This window comes from Panonychus citri, unplaced genomic scaffold (genome assembly GCF_014898815.1).
Source record: "Panonychus citri isolate SS breed McGregor unplaced genomic scaffold, ASM1489881v1 Contig00100, whole genome shotgun sequence".
NCBI classification, from domain to species: Eukaryota; Metazoa; Arthropoda; class Arachnida; order Trombidiformes; family Tetranychidae; genus Panonychus; species Panonychus citri.
Window position 1 is genome coordinate 467763 of NW_026515505.1, and position 20908 is coordinate 488670.

At 30.6% G+C, this 20908-nt stretch overlaps 4 protein-coding genes across 4 annotated transcripts in view; 3 read left to right on the plus strand and 1 right to left on the minus strand.

Moving 5' to 3' along the window:
* LOC128388555 (5-hydroxytryptamine receptor-like) overlaps nt 1-5830 on the minus strand; it is a 96911-nt gene extending 91081 nt beyond the window's left edge. Inside the window, exon 1 of the mRNA XM_053347967.1 lies at nt 3911-5830. Coding sequence (XP_053203942.1) covers nt 3911-5080 — 1170 coding nt within the window. The 5' untranslated portion in view covers nt 5081-5830. The remainder of the gene's footprint in view (nt 1-3910) is intronic.
* A 4642-nt stretch (nt 5831-10472) lies between these two features.
* On the plus strand, nt 10473-11634 carry LOC128388559 (uncharacterized). Its single transcript, XM_053347971.1, has one exon. The coding sequence runs from the start codon at nt 10647-10649 to the stop codon at nt 11412-11414; it is 768 nt and encodes a 255-aa protein (XP_053203946.1). The 5' UTR covers nt 10473-10646; the 3' UTR covers nt 11415-11634.
* A 104-nt stretch (nt 11635-11738) lies between these two features.
* Nucleotides 11739-13401, plus strand: LOC128388558 (mRNA export factor-like). The gene is made up of 3 exons (XM_053347970.1): nt 11739-12218; nt 12315-12488; nt 12563-13401. Exons 1-3 carry the CDS (start codon nt 11883-11885, stop codon nt 13199-13201), a joined length of 1149 nt encoding a protein of 382 aa, XP_053203945.1. The 5' UTR covers nt 11739-11882; the 3' UTR covers nt 13202-13401.
* A 1829-nt stretch (nt 13402-15230) lies between these two features.
* Nucleotides 15231-19016, plus strand: LOC128388557 (uridine-cytidine kinase-like 1). The gene is made up of 8 exons (XM_053347969.1): nt 15231-15425; nt 15671-15963; nt 16091-16197; nt 16382-16552; nt 16670-17010; nt 17384-17576; nt 17931-18116; nt 18420-19016. Exons 1-8 carry the CDS (start codon nt 15373-15375, stop codon nt 18738-18740), a joined length of 1665 nt encoding a protein of 554 aa, XP_053203944.1. The 5' UTR covers nt 15231-15372; the 3' UTR covers nt 18741-19016.
* Nucleotides 19017-20908: the final 1892 nt, after the last annotated feature.

The window sequence follows — 20908 nt, forward strand, 5'->3', positions numbered from 1 at the left end:
ATTAGACTTTGTGATGAACTTTCATCTTTTTCACCATAATCATCATCAATCCTTTGTGATTTAAATCATCTCGCAAATCCAATTATTAGACTTAATCTTATGAGACAACATAACAATCAAATCAGAAGTAAAAGCAATTGTATTGGTGAAAAAAAAGATCACGAAATCATGTAGTTTGTTTTTACCTGAACAAAAGTTTCGAGCATCATCATCATGATTGTTTATTCTGAGCAGGGGAGGAATAATAATAATAATAATTCTGTAATATTTATATAATCATTATCATCATTTGGGGATTAAAAACTTAGGGAATGATAATATGGATGAAACAAGACAGGAGAGGGAAGAAGTCATAAATCACCGAGGAAAATAATCTCACTTGAAACTGAACTTTTTTGCTTACATGAGATTAACCGCGAAAAAAAATTCCAAATCCTGATGAACATCATTATGAACCCTGAAGAGTTCAGGATTATCGTTATTAGCGGAAGTTGTCAGAGAGATTTGACTGATAGGAAAAGGTTCCAAGGTGAATGGAAATTGTTGTTCATTGTGACTAATATTCATGAAGCGATTTTTTTTCTCGTTCCTCTCCATCATGATCATCATGTTTATCTTAATGAATTTTTCTTTCTCCTTGTGAGTTAATCATCAACTGATAAAATTAATTAGTCGAATCAAGAAGCTGAATTAATGAAAGAATCATATTCATATTTTTCACTTTGAGAACTATTAATATGTATTTTGAAAGTGGAAATTTTGTCAACAGAATTTTTTTCTTCTCTGTCAACTTTTTTCTCTCCAGATTTATCATCATGAACACCAAACTCATGAACATGGTGATGATGATGATGAGAAAAAAAGTTGTCGAAGTTTTTTTTTCTTCTTTCTGTTTAATAGAAAACAAATTGGAAGCAAAAGTTAGCATCATGAAAAGAACATGATGTTAATAGAATCAACATATTATCAGGTGAAGATACAAAATGATGGAAAAAAAGATGGAAGAGAGAGAGAGAGAGAGATGATAAAAGTTCTGAAAGATTCCTGGAAAAAAACTTTCGATCAGAAATGATAAGAGAAAGAAGAAAAAAGTTCAGTTGGAATGAAATAATAATAAGAATGAAAAAAGGTGAAAAGTAAAATAAGAATTTTTTTATTCTCACCATCATGAAGGTTGAGATTCTATCCCATGATATAGCTAAAAGGAGATTGATTTAAATCTCTTTCTCTCTGATAAAATTTTCCACCATCATCTTGAAGCATCTTTCATCCTCATCATCTTCGTCTTCATCATCATCATCATTTTAGATCTTAAATTAACTTTTTCATGGATTGATTTAGAACTGGAAGAAATCATGGAACAAGAAAATTGTCACATGAAGATGAAGATGAAGATGGAGTAGAAGATGAAAAAGATGAGTAGAATTTTTTTTTCTCTTCTGTTTTTTTCCGAATTTTTTCTCTTCTATTCCATCATTTTCTAATTCTTTGTGTCTATCTCCCTTTCCACCAAAGAATCAGAACTTTCCATTCAGAACATTCATAACATCTTGAAAACATCTTACAATTATTTCTTCAGGAATTAATATTTTCATCTTCTTACCTTACCATTTTATCTCTCACTTTTTCTGAGTAATAAAAAAGTTCTGAAGATTTCGACAGAACTTTTTTTCTCTTCATACAACTAATCATCATGCTACTGAATACTTCATTTTAATATCTTATTCTTACATTGCAACTATTGGTCTCTCTCTCTCTCTCTCTCTCTTCCTTGATTTCTGATCATGGAACTGCTGAACTCTCTCATCTTTCATTTTCTTTTTCAGTTACATTAAAATATCATATGAAAATAGACTCATGGAAAAATGTTCAGGGAGAATCAAAAGTTTCTTAGTAATATTTATTTATACAAATATCCAATTTCATCATAATATTCAATGTAAAATTTTTCATCAATATCTCCATCCCACTCTCTCTCTCTCTCTCTCTTTACCCTGTTGATATATTTTATCAATAATATCACAGGTAAAATCAGTAAGGGATCAGAAATATTCACTGATATTCAATAACCTGACTGATGCAATCTAATTGATTCCAGATTCCCTGGTATCAGTTTCATCAAGATAAAACTTATCCCTAAGGAAAATGTTCATGATGTATTTAAAGATATTACCTGGATTTTAAAGGTTATTTTTAAATCTAGGGTGCAACATGAGCTCAGATGAACTTTTTGTTTTCCAATTATGAACGTGAACAATTATAATTGTTAGTAAAGTCCAATTAGGATCATCGTCATGACGATATAACATTTATATAAAAAATTTTTGTTCTGTTTCAGCATTTGATATGATTCCCAGTTTTAGGATTGATTATTATTATTATTTTTATCAGAAAATTTATCATTATTTTTTTGCTCATCAGTTTCATGGTTTCATGATAATATTTGAATTATCATCTGAACTTTGAGATATATAAAAAACTAAACAAAGCAAAAGGTCAACTTGAGATCACTTGAGATTCAATTGATTGAACAATTGTAATAAATTAAATTGATAATTTTTTCATTAAGTATAAATATAATTTCCCAATCAACTGAAACCTTATTGACTCCGATTGATTAACTAACAACAAGTTTTACTTTGATTCAACAATCAACTGATTGTTGCTTGTGACTATGAATAACAACAGAGATACTATTAAACCAAGAAGAAAACAATTTACTTGAAATACTAATATAATTAGTTAATTGTTTTATAATGAGAGTTGATATGGTAAGAGATTAGAGGGTCAAAAGAAAGGTAGCTAATTAACTAGATTGTTAACAATTTAAACAACAATTGAACATAAGAAAAGCTAATTGAGGTTCAAGGAATCTAAGGAAATCATTAATTGTGTTTATCAAAAACAATTACAACCAAACAATTATGTAAATTAAGTGTAAAAAAACAAAGTAAAACAACAACTAAATTAACTAAATTGTTACTCAAAATGAATTAAGCAAATCAAATTATCATTATGATTACCACTTAACTTGTTTAGTTTACTTTTTGATTGTAATCAAATGTTGAGACTTTGTAATTCAATTGACAATGTTACCTGTGAATACCTTTGGGGCCTTTAATTTAGCATAAATTAACTAATCATCTTTGAGATTTTCTTATCGTCATCATTTACCTGAGTAATTTGTTAATTCATTCACATGATTCATTCAATCGTTTCAATTGTAATGATGAAAAAAATAAATTCGTTGTACTTTTATTAGTAGAGAAAAAAAGTTTCGAATTTTTTTTTTCATTCATTTCAATGAACCATTTAAACTCCAATTATATTGATTAACTTAAAGATTGTATTAGTATAAAAGCTCAATTGATGAATATAATTAGTTAATTGTGATCACAATTTTTTCATTCTTTACTTAATACTTAATGTAGCTCGAAAGTTTTTGACGAAATGACAAAGTTTTTTTCTTATTCTGTTTCCATTTAATGTAATGATAATAAGAAAATATAGTTTTTGATTGTTAACGATGGAAATTGATTGTTATCGTTATCGAATCTAAACTGAATTAAATTGAATTAGTGTAATTATGATGTAGTTTATATAATCATTCATTTGTTGATCGGCTGATGGGAGGGAGAAAGGTAAATAAAGTTCATCCATTATTAGAGTTCAATTATGATAAGTGAAGTTTATCATTATTGGAATTGAAATTTTCTATCAATGAAAATCGTCAGTGTAACAATTTAAAAGGTGAACGAGGTTAATAATCATGTAACGATATTCATAATATTGTAATTAACTGATTACTGAAAGAGTAGATTCTCAATTAACTTTCACTTGGATCAGATTTTTCAATTGTTTATCTTGATTGATGTTTGAGTTTCTTTATGAATTTTCAATGGTCACTTACCTTATAAATCCTCCAGTAAAGAAATAGGATGACCATTAGGGGTCCATAAAATGTTGATATTGTGGCAAATATTTGGTATCCCATGTGTTGTGATATTAGGCAACGTTTCTCAATGGACACTCGTTTTTCATATTCCGGATCTTTCCAACCTAAAATTGGTCCAATTGAGACTATAAGTGCAACTGACCAGACGGAGATGATGATTGAACAAATCTTAGTCGGTGATCGTGAATGCATGTAGGTAACAGAGTTAACTGCCCAGTAACGGTCAAGTGCAATGGCAACAAGGTGAAGTATTGAGGCTGTACAACAAAGGACATCGGCAACGGTCCATATGTCACATAAAACGGAACCAAGTGACCATTGACCTTGAACCTCGTACAGGGCACCTAATGGCATGACCAGACAAGCGACCATGAAATCGGCCGCTGCCAAAGAGGCAACAAGATAATTTTGTATATTTTGTAAATTACGATCAATCCAAATGGCAACAATCACAAACAGGTTACCAATTATGGTGGATAATATAAGTGCCCCGAGGATAATTGAGGTGAGTAAGGTAAAGATTAGGGATCGATGGGTGTGGAGGAAGGTGAAAAAAGAGGAAGTGGTCGAGGTGAAGGAGAAAAATTCTGAAGAATCGGAATCGGATGAAGAGGAGGCAAAAGAGGCGGAGGAAGAGGAGGAAGAGGAAGAGGTTGATGAGAAATCATTGACACTCTCACTGAAATTACTGGTCGAATTGTAAAAATCATTAATCAATGTGGTCACTGTTGTCCAGTTGTTATAGTTAGAAGTGGACAGGTAATCATCTGTTGATGATGATGATGATGATGATAAAATTGACGAGGTGTTATTGTTGTAAAAAGAGGAAATTGTTGATGTTAACAAAGTTGTGGGTGTGGTGATGGATGATGAAGATGATGAGGATAAACCATTGGAAATTTGATCTAATTGAGATTCGTTGTGATAATTAGTTAAAACAAGAAATGATTTCTCTGAAACAATTATTGTTGATGAACTTGATGGTGAAGGTAACGTTAATAGTGATGTTGGTGGTGATGATGATGAAAATGATGATAACATTGAAGATGATGAGGTTGAATTAAAATCATCACTTGTAGTTAAAGTTGATGAGATATCGTTTGAATAATTAGTTACAACCGGCATTTGAATTGCACAATTTAATCTGATTGTTTGATGAACAAATCAACGTGTAAATATTTGTTGATTACGAATCACAAATATGAAAACAAACACAATCACAATTAAGGCCAATTGGTTAACGATGATAATCAATAAGCAACAATTACAAACAGAAAAGATTTTGAGTTAATTTTAATCAATTGCCCTTTTTTTAGATAACAATTTAACTAATCATTGAAAAGCGAAACAAATCTAAACTTTTGATCGGTTTTTTTTCGGTTTCGGTTAATCAATAGTGATCATGATTGATTAGTTAATTGTTGGAAATTAATGACAATTAACTTTGCTTTTGTTTTCTCAATAGTATTTACATGATCTCCATGAAAGATTTCAATCTATTCTCAACTTTATCCTCAAATCGAGTGACTTTTTTTTCTCTGAATCTGAAAATTCTGGGAATGAACTTTTCTCTCCAGAAACTCAGAGAGTTCAGTATCTCACTCCATGAACTATTGAGTGAACTCAAATGATTAACCATTAAACACGCAGCCTCATGATTAGTAAATTGTTTTCTTACATAGCCAAACAATCAAGAGATTTTATTTCATTTTTCTCCGCAGTTAATTGTCACATAACTAAATTGTAACAGTTTTAGATTGACCACCGATTGATAAACTAATTGTTAATCATTGATAATTAATTAGCCCATAAATTGATTTTATCGTAATCATAATGAGAGTGAAAAAAATTTGTTGAATAATTTGAAAGTTAATCTGTCCCTGTAAATGAATATTTATCAGATTTTCAGAGTAATTAATTAACTTTTTCCTTTGGTTGTAATTATCGTTGGGACAACAATTAACAATTAGTATTAATTGTTTCTAAACGGGTGAGGTGGGAGATTAAGATTGCGGCTAGATAAAGTAATTTAAATTAATTTACTAATTTCTAGTTAATTGTTGTGGTGGTAATTGTGGAAACAGAGATAACAATTTATGATTAAAAGGATTGCAATTAAAATGTAAATTAATCGCAACAGTTAATGATTAACTGTTGGCAAGAGATTAAGATTTTTACTCGAAATCATTTAAATTAATCGTAATCAACAATCAACTATTGATCCAACAATTAACATTTGTGCAGTGAAAACTTAATCACCGGTAGGATTGTTAATCTATTACCTTGATTGTTGATTAATCTAAATCCTTTCTGGTGATTAACTTATTATTATCCTAATTGTGAGTTACCTTGTTAATTTAATAACTTAATCATCCTAATCTTATAACCTAAAATTATGTAAAAATAATTAACAGAAATTAACAATTAACTATTAACTTACTTAAAATTTAAATTGTTTACTATTAATTTTACTTGAGACACTCACTAATCCAGTCAATGGTAAAACAACAATTTAAATATTAATTGTAAGTGTTATCAAGTTAATTAGTTGTATTTAAACAACAATCATGATCATGTTAATAATATTAACAAATAGTAAAAGGTTTTAATTGTGACGTCAAGGCAAATTGTAGCTTAATTTGATTCAGTTAATCACTTTGTTGATGATGATTATGATGGTGGTTTAAATTGTTGGTAATTTGTTCCCAAGATATTTAATTAATGGTGAGAAATGTCAACCATACAATTTGATTGTTACTGATCAATGTCAATCACAATCAACTTATCCTACTCATGTAAAGTTAATTGTTAACAATCAGTTATTAATATGAAAATATTATAACCTTAAATTGAGTTATGATTTAAATTGTTGACGTTGAGATAATAATAATTGTTGATTATTTCACTTTTCAAGTGAAAACTTTTTTTTTGTAAATCTAATTATAGATTTACAATTAATATATTAATCATTTTAATTATTTAAATTGTTTGTCTTTGGAAATGATTAAATTTCAATCTGAATTTATCATTAGTCATCATGTTCATTTACTCATGGGAAAACCTTTGTAAATATCATGATTTAGTTGATTATATTTTTAGATTGTTACAATAAATTGTTATCATTATTATTGAATAAATGATTAACGATCACTGATATTAATTGGCTTAGTATAGTAACAAAATTAATGACAATCAGTTGATTGCCAATCAATTTGTTGCAAAAATTCAAATCATCTGATTGATATACACTAATTTAGCGGTTAATTGTTTGTTAATTGTTACAAACTTAACCAACTACTAACTATCATTTGATTGATCTGATAGATTGATTAACTATTATGATAACAATTTAATAAAAACTTTTCAATTCATCTTGTAAATTTGGTTATTGAAATGTCAATTTTGCGATTTTTAGATTAATTGTCAATAATTAACTATTGATTACGAGGGAAAGGTTATCATTAATTAAGTGATTTGTAAGAAATTGAGATTATCAATCAACTTGATTGTTGTTGAGAAGATTTTCTTTGCAGAAATTAAACTAATCATATGATTTAAATGCTAAGGTAAAGCAATTAAGTTAAATTCTGATGAAATTGTGATTAGGAGGCCTGAGAAATTGTTGATTAACATGAAAAAAAAATAATCTCTCAGGATAAGAGATTAACAAAAACGAAACAATTAAAATATTAATAACCCATTAAACTGATGAGGATCAAGTTGTTGTTATTTTGTCATTTAAAAATTAGTCAACCATTTGATTAACTTAATTTCTTGCAGTTTAATTTGATTGATATGTAAATAACATTTAATTATGTTGATTGTAATCATGTCACTGGATTTAAAACATGATGAAAACATAGAGTTAATCTCAAGATATTATTATTATTTTCATTGAGAAAATAAGAAAACCATTTAAATTGTTAATTGTAGTTACGATTTTTTCAATCTTCATGTTAATTTTAAATCTATGTAAATGTAATTGCATTTTGATGAGATTTAATTGATGAAAAATTAAGAATCACAGTGAAAGTAATTTGATTATGATGAGAGGATTAATCTCAAGATCTTGAGATTAAAAGATCAACAGGTGAGAAGTTAATGGTGATTAAGAATATTGATTGATTGTTTATAAAGTGAATTGTGTTAATTAGATTCGATTGTTTTCCTTTTTTTCCTATTTCTCCTTCTATTCTATAATAAATGACAACAATTAAAACTTTTGTCAAGAATTAAATTAAAACAGTTTCATATATATAGAAATTGCTGTTTATAGTCAACGAAAGACTATTAAAGCTACAAAATTAGTTAATTATAAAGAGGAAAGAGTTAATTGTTGGGGCATGAGAGCGAAGTAATTAGTTGAACGGTGGATTGTAAAGAAGAGACAATTTAAAGAGACGATTAGCTTGGAAAACGGCACGAGAATGGAAAACAAATCCTCTAAATCTTAACGAAGGTCAAAATTATCGTTGCGTGATTAAAGATATTTGACTTAAGGTAAGACGATTATTAAGAAGATAATCAAGGCGATTAACCATTCGAATATGTTATTTGTTTGATTAATTGTAAGAAAATGAGTTGGCTACTTTTTCCAACGACGATGATCCGGATAAAGATGAACAGGTAACAATTAGCTAACCAATTATTCAATTGGATTGTTCCATTGAAAAAAAATTCGATTCCTCTTCTCTTGATTAGCTGATTAACTTTTATTTATCTCTCTCTCTCTCTCTCTCTCTCTCTCTCTTAATCTTATCCATCTTCTCTCAGTTAATCATCTTCATGGTTGGAACGATAATCAAGTTGAGTTAACCCTTTTCCTCTTGGCTTAGTTATTGATTAGTTTAATTATTCACTTTGATCTCATAGCAAATGGAAGATGATGAGAAAGACAATTGAAAAGATTATCAATCCAATAGGATTAAGGTTTGTTTCCAATGAAGATAATCCGATGATGATAAAGTGATGGAAATATTAGGAAAAAAAAGAAACCATGTAATTTTTTTTTCTTTTTCAGAATAAAAAAAAGTTCTGATTGTTTCAATTACATTCGGTCAGTGATAATGACCAATGAAGATAATAGAGTGATGATGGTCATCGATGACGAGAGAGTGAGAGAGAAGGAGAAATGATGATTAATCTGAAGAGATTAAGTCTAGACTCTAAAAGGAAATCAGTTGATTTGATTTCATTCATCTTCATCTTAATCACAACTAATCATTAGATAATATTGATACATTTATTATTATATTTCTCTTCCGGTTTGACTAATTCAATTCTGTGTTTTCTTGATTATCTTAATGGTCACTTTTCTCTGTTTCCTTTAATCATAGTTTACCAACAATCTACTGGTCAGTTGAGTAAAATCTTTGGGAAGACAATGTAATCAATGGTCAAGTCTTGAGAGACTAAAATAATAGATTTAAGGATGAAGATGAGGATAAAAATTATGGCGGAAGATAAATAAAAAAAAAATAATCGACGATATTGAAGATGATGATGATGATGATAATCGGATTTAGTTAAGGTAAATTAATTGCAATTTATAAACCTCGAAAGTTACTTATGTTATATCATTTTGATGATGGTTAAAGATAAATAATATTATCAAAACTACTTTCAAACTATTTCATCAAACAATTTATCAGTTGATGATAATGATGCTCTTGACCATTAAGAATGACCATCTACTACCAAATGAGTGCGAGCATTGTGATCAAAGTGTATCAAGATAATTGTAATAGATTAACTAGTTTGTGAGAAAACATATAAAGATGATTCCTTATTATTAATTGTATTATTATCCAGGATATATCCATATTTAGAGATGGTAGAGGATTAAGATGATGGGTGAAGATGAGGATAAAATTTTTTCTTCAAGAAAATAGTAAAAAAATGATTATTTAGAACCGTTGGTCAACTGGTCAGTGGTTATGGTGATTATCAAGTTAACTGCGTTTATCGATATTGAGTTTGATATTTACTATTATATGTATTAATGGACATTAAATGGTCAAGTAAAGTGTTATAATATGTATATGAATAAAAAATATCGACCTTGTTAAAAGATGATGATGATGATGATGAATTGAGAGATTGGTTAACCATGAAAATGTTTCCATGAAAAACCTTGAACGATGTTGACAAATTAAGGATAAGATGAATTCCTAACAATTAGAGGACAAGTAATTTAGTTTTTTGTTTTCTACTTTGTAACATTAAATTAAAGAATGAGAAAAGTATTAAGACATTAGGATGAGAAAAATTTAAATGATTTAGAGAAAGAGAGAGTGAGAGTGAGTGGAAGAGTAGATGATGATCATCATCAAGGCTTGATTAGTAGAGAGAGAGAGGGAGAGGGAGGTTATCTAATTGTAGTTAAGAAATCGTCAATCAGAGGATTAAGGTGAGAGAGAGAGAGAGAGAGAGAGAGAGAGAGAGAGAGAGAGAGAGAGAGAGAGAGAGAGAGATTATCAAATTATCTTTGAGATATAAAAATGTGATGTCCATCCAGTTATTCAATTAGTTGATCTTTATCATTGAAGTTTATCTTGTCTTGATTGTATCTTGTTACCTGGTTGATAAAGAGAGAGTGAGAAAATTTAATTGTTATCAAAGTTTCCAATCTTAAAGCTGCTTAATTGTTGTTACCTTTGTTATCTATATTTATACTCAAGAAATTAAAACAATGCGTGTTTATCTGATAACTTTGGGTGTTATTTTGTGTGCCGTTTACGCTCACTCAGAGTCACGACAATATTATCCTGGTGTTGGATACATAAATACTGGAAATCGAGGTGCTGTTCAAACTTCATCTCGATTAAGAGCTGCCCCTTTGACCAATCAACGGAATGTTAAACGAACTCGAGCTGCTCGATTAAGAGATGAATATGAACTCATTGAAAGGGAAGAATTGTCACCAAGTCGTCGACGATACCGTCCAAATACTCGTAATACTAATAGACGATCATCTGCTCGACGTCCATCAACAGGTCGTCGATATCGATTAGCCAGAAATGAGGCCGCGACCATTGCTCCATCTCCAGCCTCAGAACCGATCGCTTCACCTTCGGTTGCGATTCCACCTCAACCCAGTTCATCTTCATCTTCGTCATCATCGTCTTCACCCTCTCTTGATTCATCGCCTGTTCGAGCTTTCGGTGGAATCTTTCCCAATTTCCAAGGAGGAAATGGCGGTAGTGTCACCGGTGGTGGATACGCTCAAACCAATGGTCCTGGCGCCGCTTTTGCCGCTGGATTTGCCCAATCAAGTGGATCCAATTCATTTGCCGGAGGCTTTGGTGCTGTCATTCAACATCCTCGTTTCCCCAAATTTGGTCCCAATGGAAACGGTAAACCAGTAACAACCAATCGAGATATTGATTCAGACAATTCAAGTAAAGATGATGATTCAGGTTTCGAAGATGCAATTAACTCAGAAGATGCTGATAGGTAAAAATGTTAATCTCTTTATTGTTAATCCCTCATGAATCAATGGAAAACTTTTAATTGTTTGTTTTGTTTTGTTTTTCGATTCACTTTTATTCATTTTTTGCTCTTTTTTTCCATTGAACTAACAATTGTTCCGTTTTTGACTAACTCATTCACAATTAAATCTAAATCAATGTAACCAACTTGTTGATCAACAATCAATAAATTCTTTTTCGAAAAAACAACTTAATCATCCATAAAAATCAATGAAATTCGACCATTTAATTTTCGCGCACTTTCTCTCGTTCTTTTCGTTATCAACCAGCAGGTGTCACCGTTTTTCAGTTAAAAGCGTTGATTCAATTTTAATGAAAAGCTTTTTGTTTGTTGATTAGCTAATTGTTGCTACCTGTTTATTTATTGATTTATTTTTATTCTTAATGATTAGTGATCATTTAGTTAACAGGTTGTTGTTCATCTTTAGGTTTAAAACATGAGTGGTTTTGGTGGGTTTGGAACTACTCCTTCTACCTCATTGTTTGGTAGTCCATCTACACAACCAACATTTGGTGGTTTCGGTCAAACATCAAATCTAATCCAAAATCATAATCCCATGAAAGATTTTGAGGTTGGAAATGCCCCAGACGATTCTATTGCTGCCCTTGCTTTTAGTCCACCTGCTTTACCCGTTAACTATTTGATTGCCGGTAGTTGGGATAATCAGATTCGTTGTTGGGAGATAAATCAATTAAACCAATCAACTTGGCAATCAGTTCCAAAAGCACAACAATCACACCAAGGTCCAGTTCTAGATGTTGCCTGGAGTGATGTAAGTAGTTAATTGTTAGGTCATTTCTTACGATTGAGTTTTTGTTTTCATCTAAAAACTAACAGTTTTCCCTTCTCTTTTGGCCTTTTCTTTCAGGATGGTACTAAAGTTTTCTCAGCCTCTTGCGATAAAACTGTCCGAATGTGGGATCTCAATAGTAATCAACAAATGCAAATTGCTCAACACGATGATGCAGTTAAAACTGTCCATTGGATTAAAGCTCCTAATTATCAGTGTATCATGACTGGAAGTTGGGATAAAACGTTAAAGGTAATGAAAGATTGATTGATGTTTTATTTTGCTTTTCTTTTTATTAAATTGTTTTTTTTTTGTCTTTCTTACAGTTCTGGGATACTCGATCTTCTAACCCAATGTTAGTCCTTCCTCTTACTGAGAGAGTCTATTGTGCCGATGTATTTTATCCAATGGCCGTTGTAGGAATGGCCGGACGTGGTTTAATTGTCTACCAATTGGAAAATCAACCTTCCGAGTTTAGAAAAATTGAATCACCACTTAAATATCAGAATCGTTGTCTATCTATTTTCTTGGACAAAAAACAAGCACCTTCAGGCTTTGCATTGGGAAGTGTTGAAGGCCGAGTCGCCATACAATATGTGACACCAACTAATCCAAAAGATAATTTTACCTTTAAATGTCACCGATCTAATGGAGTTAATAATGGTTATCAAGATATTTTCGCAGTAAATGACATTGCATTCCACCCACAACATGGCACCCTTGCGACTGTTGGTTCTGATGGTAAATTCTCATTCTGGGATAAAGATGCTCGAACTAAATTAAAGACCTCCGAACAATTAGAACAACCAATCACTCGGTGTTGTTTTAGTGCCAAAGGAGAGTTATTTGCCTATGCGGTCAGTTACGACTGGTCTAAAGGCCATGAGTTTTACAGTCCACAGAAAAAGAACAACATTTTTCTGCATCCATGTTTCGAAGAGCTGAAACCAAGAAGCAAGACCTAAATTTTTAAAACGGATCCATTTTCTTTCTATCTCTTTCTCTTTCTCTTTCTCTCTCTCTCTCTCACTCTTTCTTTTCTTCTCATCTCCTCATAAATCCAATACCAAATATGAGAAAAAGTCAAATGTATCACAGCTAATGAGCTCTGTTAATTTTTTAAACCTGAAAACAATTAAAACACAGCCATTCATTAAGTGAAAAATCAATCGACTCTTTAATTTTAAGATTGAATTACAATTAATTTAATATCATACTCAGAGAACTGATTGTTATTCTGTTAGCGTCAATAGATGATCAACAATCAACATTAATAAGCGTGTTAATTACATGTTAGACAAAATGAACAACTATTAAGCTAATCACTTCCAACTCCAGGAAGCAATCAACAAGAAAAAATTGCATCACTATTTATCAGAATTGTAATGATAATGATTGATGATTTTGACGATTTCGATCGACGAAGAATCAACCAATCATCGTGTCGTTTTTAACTCTCTCATTCACAATTAGATCTGAATCAATATAATCAATTTGTTGATCAAAAATCAAATAAATTCTTTTTCGGTAAAAAAATGCTTCTAATCACTAATGGAATCAGTGAAATTAGATTGTTTAATTTTGGCGCATTTTCATTAATTCATTTTTGTTGTTAATCCAAAGTTTTATCATTTTCGAGTTGTGGAGTGAAAAAGTGTTTATTTAATTTCGAAAATAAACTTTTTTCTGTTCAACAAACTTCGAGCCACAAAGTTATCAATTGTTCAAGACAATTGACTTTCACTTGATTGACAATTTTTCGTCACCAATCGTAGCATCTCAATATCGTAATTGAAGAATCTATTAGATGTGAGCTCGAAACAGATAAAGTTGATCAACTTCATCGTCGAACTTGTTGATCCAACCTTGGTTTGTACTCTTCGCTCATCTTAATCAATGGATAGTAAAATTAGACTCAATCAATTGGAAAATTTGAACAATTAGGCTGATTGTTATACATAATCGAGATTGGAATGGAAATCATCTGATCAGGATAATTAGAATAATTTTGATGATCTAATTGTTATCTTCTAATTGTTATTGACAGTGTCATTTACTATTACTAATCACAGTAAATCAGGAAAATACATTTAATCATTAAAAACCTGATTATTGGTTAAATGTTTACCATGAATCAATTTAATTACGCCCAACAAACATGTAACTGAATAATTTTTTTTTTCATTCAAATTGTATTCCTTAATTGTCCTCCGGTTAACCATTAAAATCATCATGGATAAACTAACAACCACTTTTATGATTATATTATGGATTAACTTGATTCAGTTTTCTTATTGTTCATCATCATCGTTAACAGACAAGAAAGAGATAATTAAACTAATTGCTCCACTCGAATTGTTGATTGTGAATTGTTCATCACTAGAAAATCAATTGATTGAATGTTATTCAAGTGTTTACATTACATTGAATAAAGAAAGTGAAATTAAAGTTAATTGTTGTCTTCCCTTTATGATATTTGATTGTCTCAAGCCAACAATTATTGACCAATGTGACCAAAGTGTTTATAAACAATTCATGATTGATATTGATAATTATCGAGATGAAATTAAATTAACTCCATGTTTAAGGTACACTTTCCTATTAGATTGTGAACTACCAATTTCTAAAACATGGTTACTATTAATTGGAGTCTTAACTGTTACAACACTAATTTTCGTTACAATTTGGTTTCTATTACGATCAAAATCCAACAATTTACCCAATCAACAAGTTAAGAATAGAAGTACATTTGAATTGCGATCACAATCTTTCAAATTAATTCCACCCAATTGATTAATTCACCTCTTCTTATTAAACGAATCGATCTCATTTGTAATCTAAAATTTGTTAAATTCACTTGTTTCTCAATAAATCAAATACAAATCATTAAATCAAAAAGAAAATTTTTTTTTTCATTTTTCGAACGAGTCATTTTCCTCCCTCACCAGATGGCGCTGTTTTCACCGTTACATTTGATTTGATTTTTTGTATTTCTTTTTATTTTGATTCACTTGCTAATCAAATGCTGATTTTGCCACAATCATTTTAATTGCTGGAATAATCAAGGCAATTTGATTGGATTCCTATCCGGTTCTCTAGTCTATTATTGAATTGATCTGAATTCTAAATCATCTTAATGTCTGAAACTGTGGACAATTATGATATTCCGAGTTCTGCCAGTTCTGATGGGTAAGATTAATTTTAATTACTATCGATTAATTAATGTAATTTACTAACTGATTAGTTTCACAATCAACGAAGTACCTAAATGTTTATCTCTGTGTAACCACTTGAATCTAATCCTGCCAATCAGTGTTTCTAACTCGAAAATTGTCTGTGATTCCAAAGTCAGTTGGTTGATTGTATTATTTACATTTAAATCATTTCTCCTTTTACTCCCAACAAATTTTTATTTATCATTAATTGTTTTCTAGTGGAAGTGCCGATGATCTTATAGGAGAAATGGGACTAAACAGTGAACCCATTAAACCGAAAGAATTGAATGGACTCAATTCGTATCAACCACAAAAAGTAACATGGGAACCAGTTAAAGCTAAAGGACCAACAAAGACAAGTCGCAAAGATGCCGAATGGACATTATCAAAGACGAAAATCTTAGCGACCAAATCTAATACACTTTTAAGATCAGGTCAACGGACAATCTACACTTCGGGTCGACCTCCTTGGTATGATGTCCAAGGACAATTAGTTGAACCTTTAATAATCGGTAAGAGTCTCGATTGTTCAATTTGAATCTCATATGTATGATTTTCACCACATGTGAACATCATGTTGCTTACTCATCGAATCAGCTGATTTCCTTTTTTTTATGCAATGAACTTTAATCTATTCAGGTATTTGTGGTGGAAGTGCTTCAGGAAAAACTACAGTCGCTAGAAAAATAATCGAAACACTGGACGTGCCTTGGGTCACCTTATTAAGCATGGATTCATTTTATAAAGTAATATGAATGATCATTTTTCTTTGGAACATAGAAAGACAACTAATATCATATACCAAATGAGAGACGTAGTTAAATAATTTCTTGGAATTTTCTTTATTCTTATAATTTTATTTCTGTATTTTTCCATCATCTTATTATATCATCTACTGAATCATTGGAACTTTCCTGATAACGTGTGAAGGTTTTATCAGCCGACGAGAGTAAACTTGCTCGAACTAATGAATTTAACTTTGATTCTCCTGATGCTTTCGATTTTGATTTATTAGCTGAAACAATTGCCAAATTACGAGATGGTAAACGAGTCGATGTACCGATTTACAATTTCGTTACACATTCACGAGAAAAACGAACGGTAATCAACTATTCCTGTTCCTCAGAGTTAATTGTTATTATTTTGTTTCTAATTTTGTTCCTTTTTTTTGTTCCTTTTTTTTTGTTCCTAATTTTCCTGATCCCTTTCCAATTTTAGAGAGTAACCTATGGAGCTAATGTTATAATTGTTGAAGGAATTCTGATATTTTATCATAAGAAACTTTTGGACATGATGGATATGAAAGTATTCATTGACACCGATCCTGATGTACGATTAGCACGTCGATTGAAACGAGACATTTCTGAACGAGGCCGTGACCTGGAAGGAGTAATGAAACAATATAATACTTTTGTGAAGCCTTCGTTTGAAAATTTTATTGCCCCAACTGTGATACACGCTGATATAATTGTACCTCGAGGTGGTGAGAATCAAATAGCCATTAATCTGATTGTTCAACACATACATAAACAATTACAATCTAGAGGAGCTCAATTAAGGTTATTATCAATTTCAGTTGAATTTCTTTTGATTGACTCACTCATTTACTAAATTCACCAAGTTTTCATCAAGTTATTTCTCGAATAACCCTTTGATCTTTGAGTATTTATCCAGACCCAAGTTATTAGATGTTGAGCGATACTCAATTGACATATTCTAGTATCAACATCATTCTGTATGAAAACGACTTTCAAGGTCATTCGGTGGTCATGTTTGATTCAAATTTGTACCAACCCATTTCGACCACGAAATGACCTTGATACTAGAATATGGGTCAATTTAAGGATCATGGAAAAATTTGGTGACAAGTCGGTGAAATGATTTGTACTTTAGTTATTAATTGTTTTTTTCTTTTTCAAAATTTGCGTTTAGATCTAAATTACTTAAGAGTCATCTTAATCAACCATTACCAGAGACATTAAAAGTTTTACCATCAACATCTCAAGTTCGGGGAATACATACAATCATTAGGAATCAAGATACAAGTCGAGATGAATTTATCTTCTATTCCAAACGATTAATGAGGCTTCTTATTGAATTTGCTATGTGTCAATTACCATTCAAGGTTAGATAATAGCATAATTATCTCGAACAAAAATATTACGTAAATTTATAAATCAACTTGTTAGCAAGTTGATTATCTTCGTCTTTTTTTATCCATTGATTAATCTTATTACCACCGTTTACAGGAGTTTAAAAGTATTAATCAAATGATTTAATGTGATTTAGTTGAGAGTCTTGAGATTACTGTTTTGTTAATCAACTTAATCAGATACTCACAAATCATCACAATCATTTTATTAATAACTTTTACCATGACAATTGATCATAATATGTTATTGTTAAGACCTCAATGTTTATCTAACCAAAATAATGAGTTGTTTATTTCTTACCATTTGAATTTGGTTTTAATTGTTAGGATGTAACGATTGAAACACCTCAAGGAGTTGAATATTATGGTAAACGGGCTGATGGTAAAAAAATTTGTGGGGTCTCGATTTTACGAGCGGGCGAGACCATGGAACAAGCGTTGAAAGATGTCGTGAAAGACGCTCGATTAGGAAAAATTTGTATCCAAACGAATACAGTTACAAACACTCCGGAGGTAATTTAATTTAATTGTCCCTCTATACAATTAAAAGATTTGTATCTTTTAATTTCTTACTTGTTGATTGCTTCCTGGAGTTGGAAGTGATTAACTTGATAGTTGTTCATTTTGTCTAACATGCAGTTAACACGCTGATTAATGTTTATTGTTTTAATGATTCTTGATTCATGCATTATAAGGTTAACTTATCTTAATCAGCTAAATTATGTAATATCAACAATCCAACTGATTAGTTAGGAATGATCTCCATGCTGATCAAACTAATTATCTTTCTTTTTTTAAATTCTGTTTACTTTTCAGCTTTATTATCTTCGACTTCCGAAAGATATAAAAGATTATCGAATCATGATAATGGATGCAACAGTCGCTACCGGAGCAGCGGCCATGATGGCGATTAGAGTTCTACTTGACCATGATGTACCCGAAGAGAATATTATTTTATGTTCACTGTTAATGGCCGAATCGGGAGTCCATTCAATTGCTTACGCGTTTCCGAAAGTCGTGATTCTGACAACCGAAGTTGATCCAGAAGTCAACGATAGTTACTATATTGTCCCTGGAATTGGAAACTATGGTGACAGATATTTCGGAACTGAATCATTAGGCAGATCGGAACTTTAACCATCTATTTTAACATTTACAAAATTTTAACATTTTATTAACTGTTAACACTTTTAATCTAAATCTCATTTATATTGAACAATTTGGAAAGTTTAATTAACCATTTGATTGGTTTGCTTTCACTTTCTTTGTTTCTTCTCAATTGTTTGGACTCAATTCTCAATGATGAGAAATCGTTATTGACGCTAACAGAATAACAATCAGTTCTCTGTGTATGATATTAAATTAATTGTAATTCGATCTTAAAATTAAAGAGTCGATTGATTTTTCACTTAATGAATGGCTGTGTTTTAATTGTTTTCAGGTTTAAAAAATTAACAGAGCTCATTAGCTGTGATACATTTGACTTTTTCTCATATTTGGTATTGGATTTATGAGGAGATGAGAAGAAAAGAAATAGTGAGAGAGAGAGAGAGAGAGAGAAAGAGCTAGAAAGAAAGAAAATTGATCCATTTTTAAAATTTAGGTCTTGCTTCTTGGTTTTAACTCTTCGAAACATGGATGCAGAAAAATGTTGTTCTTTTTCTGTGGACTGTAAAACTCATGGCCTTTGGACCAGTCGTAACTGACCGCATAAGCAAATAACTCTCCTTTGGCACTAAAACAACACCGAGTGATTGGTTTTTCTAATTGTTCGGAGGTCTTTAATTTAGTTCGAGCATCTTTATCCCAGAATGAGAATTTACCATCAGAACCAACAGTCGCAAGGGTGCCATGTTGTGGGTGGAATGCAATGTCATTTACTGCGAAAATATCTTGATAACCATTATTAACTCCATTGGATCGGTGACATTTAAAGGTAAAATTATCTTTTGGATTATCTAAGATCGTAGATTAATTAAAGCTTTTAATCAGTTGATAATATTAATTCTATTCTTTTACCTGAATGTCAGTTATTTTATGACAATTCCAATTCCAATTTTATTTTATTTTTATTTTCACCTTTTCTTTATGACAAACCTAACGAGTCAAACTATCTTTGGAACTGATTTTACCTTCAAACAAACGGCACCTATTTCAACTTTACCAAATATGAAATGAAACTCAAACGAAATTAAACTAATGCAATTAAACTAATGAAATTAAACTCAAAAAAAAAACAAAAACAAAACAAAACTTTGTAAAGTGAACGGTTAGTTCAGTGCCTGTCTAGGACCTTCAGGTTATCCTGAAGAATAATGTATAGTGCATTAGTCGTATGGCGCAAAATAAAACAATTTGATGCGTTTATCGAGCAGGCAGTATATAGGCATTAACCGAGAGTTTACTGTAAAAGTAAATATCAATATCGATTATGTTGAAATGAAATTCGTTTAATCATTTTTCCTAAATTGATATTAAATTCAAATCAATTAGAGTTTTTCTTCTCTCCTTCATTTTTGTGACGATCTTTCATTTTCTTCTTTTTTCTCTTGTCTTCATCCGTCAATTTTTTTCTTTTCTATTCTCTGTCTCTTTTCCTTGTCTTTTTTTCCTCTCTTCTGGTTTGACTTTTTTTCTTATTTGGACACGTAGCCTGAATCCTGAGCGAATCTTTAAATCTCCCTGATTATGATTTATTCCAATAGATGGCAGAATTAATCAATAGTATTTCCTCTTTCTTTGAAAAAGATTTTTATCGCTCCTGATAAACTTTAATTTAATTAATTTTACCTGTGAATTTAAAAGGTTAATTTCATGTTATTATTGTTTATCTTGTCACACGGATCAAGTTGGTACCAAAATCACGATAGTTCAACAGTTACTTCAGTTGTTTTTTGTTACTCTTAAAACTGAGACTCTTGTTGCGTCGTAATAACTTCAACCTTTTTTGTTCTCTTGGTAAGTTTTGTTGGTAATTTGATACAACTTTCTTTTCTCTAACTCATACTTTAAATTTTATACTTTAAATACAATTAAACAAATTGATTAAAATTACCTCACATTTATAATCAAAATAAGTGTTTTCACATTTTAAAAGATTGAAATTCTAATATTTTCTCCTTTTCCTCGTATCATACCTAATGAGTTAAACTTATTTGGACCTCATCTCCACTTCCACCTCAACCCTTGGTACTTATTTACAATCATCAAATTGGATCTTTGGACAATCAAACTAACCACCAGTCAATTAATATAATTTGTAAATTTTCTTTTGTTTTTACCTAATAATTTGTAAACCAAATCTA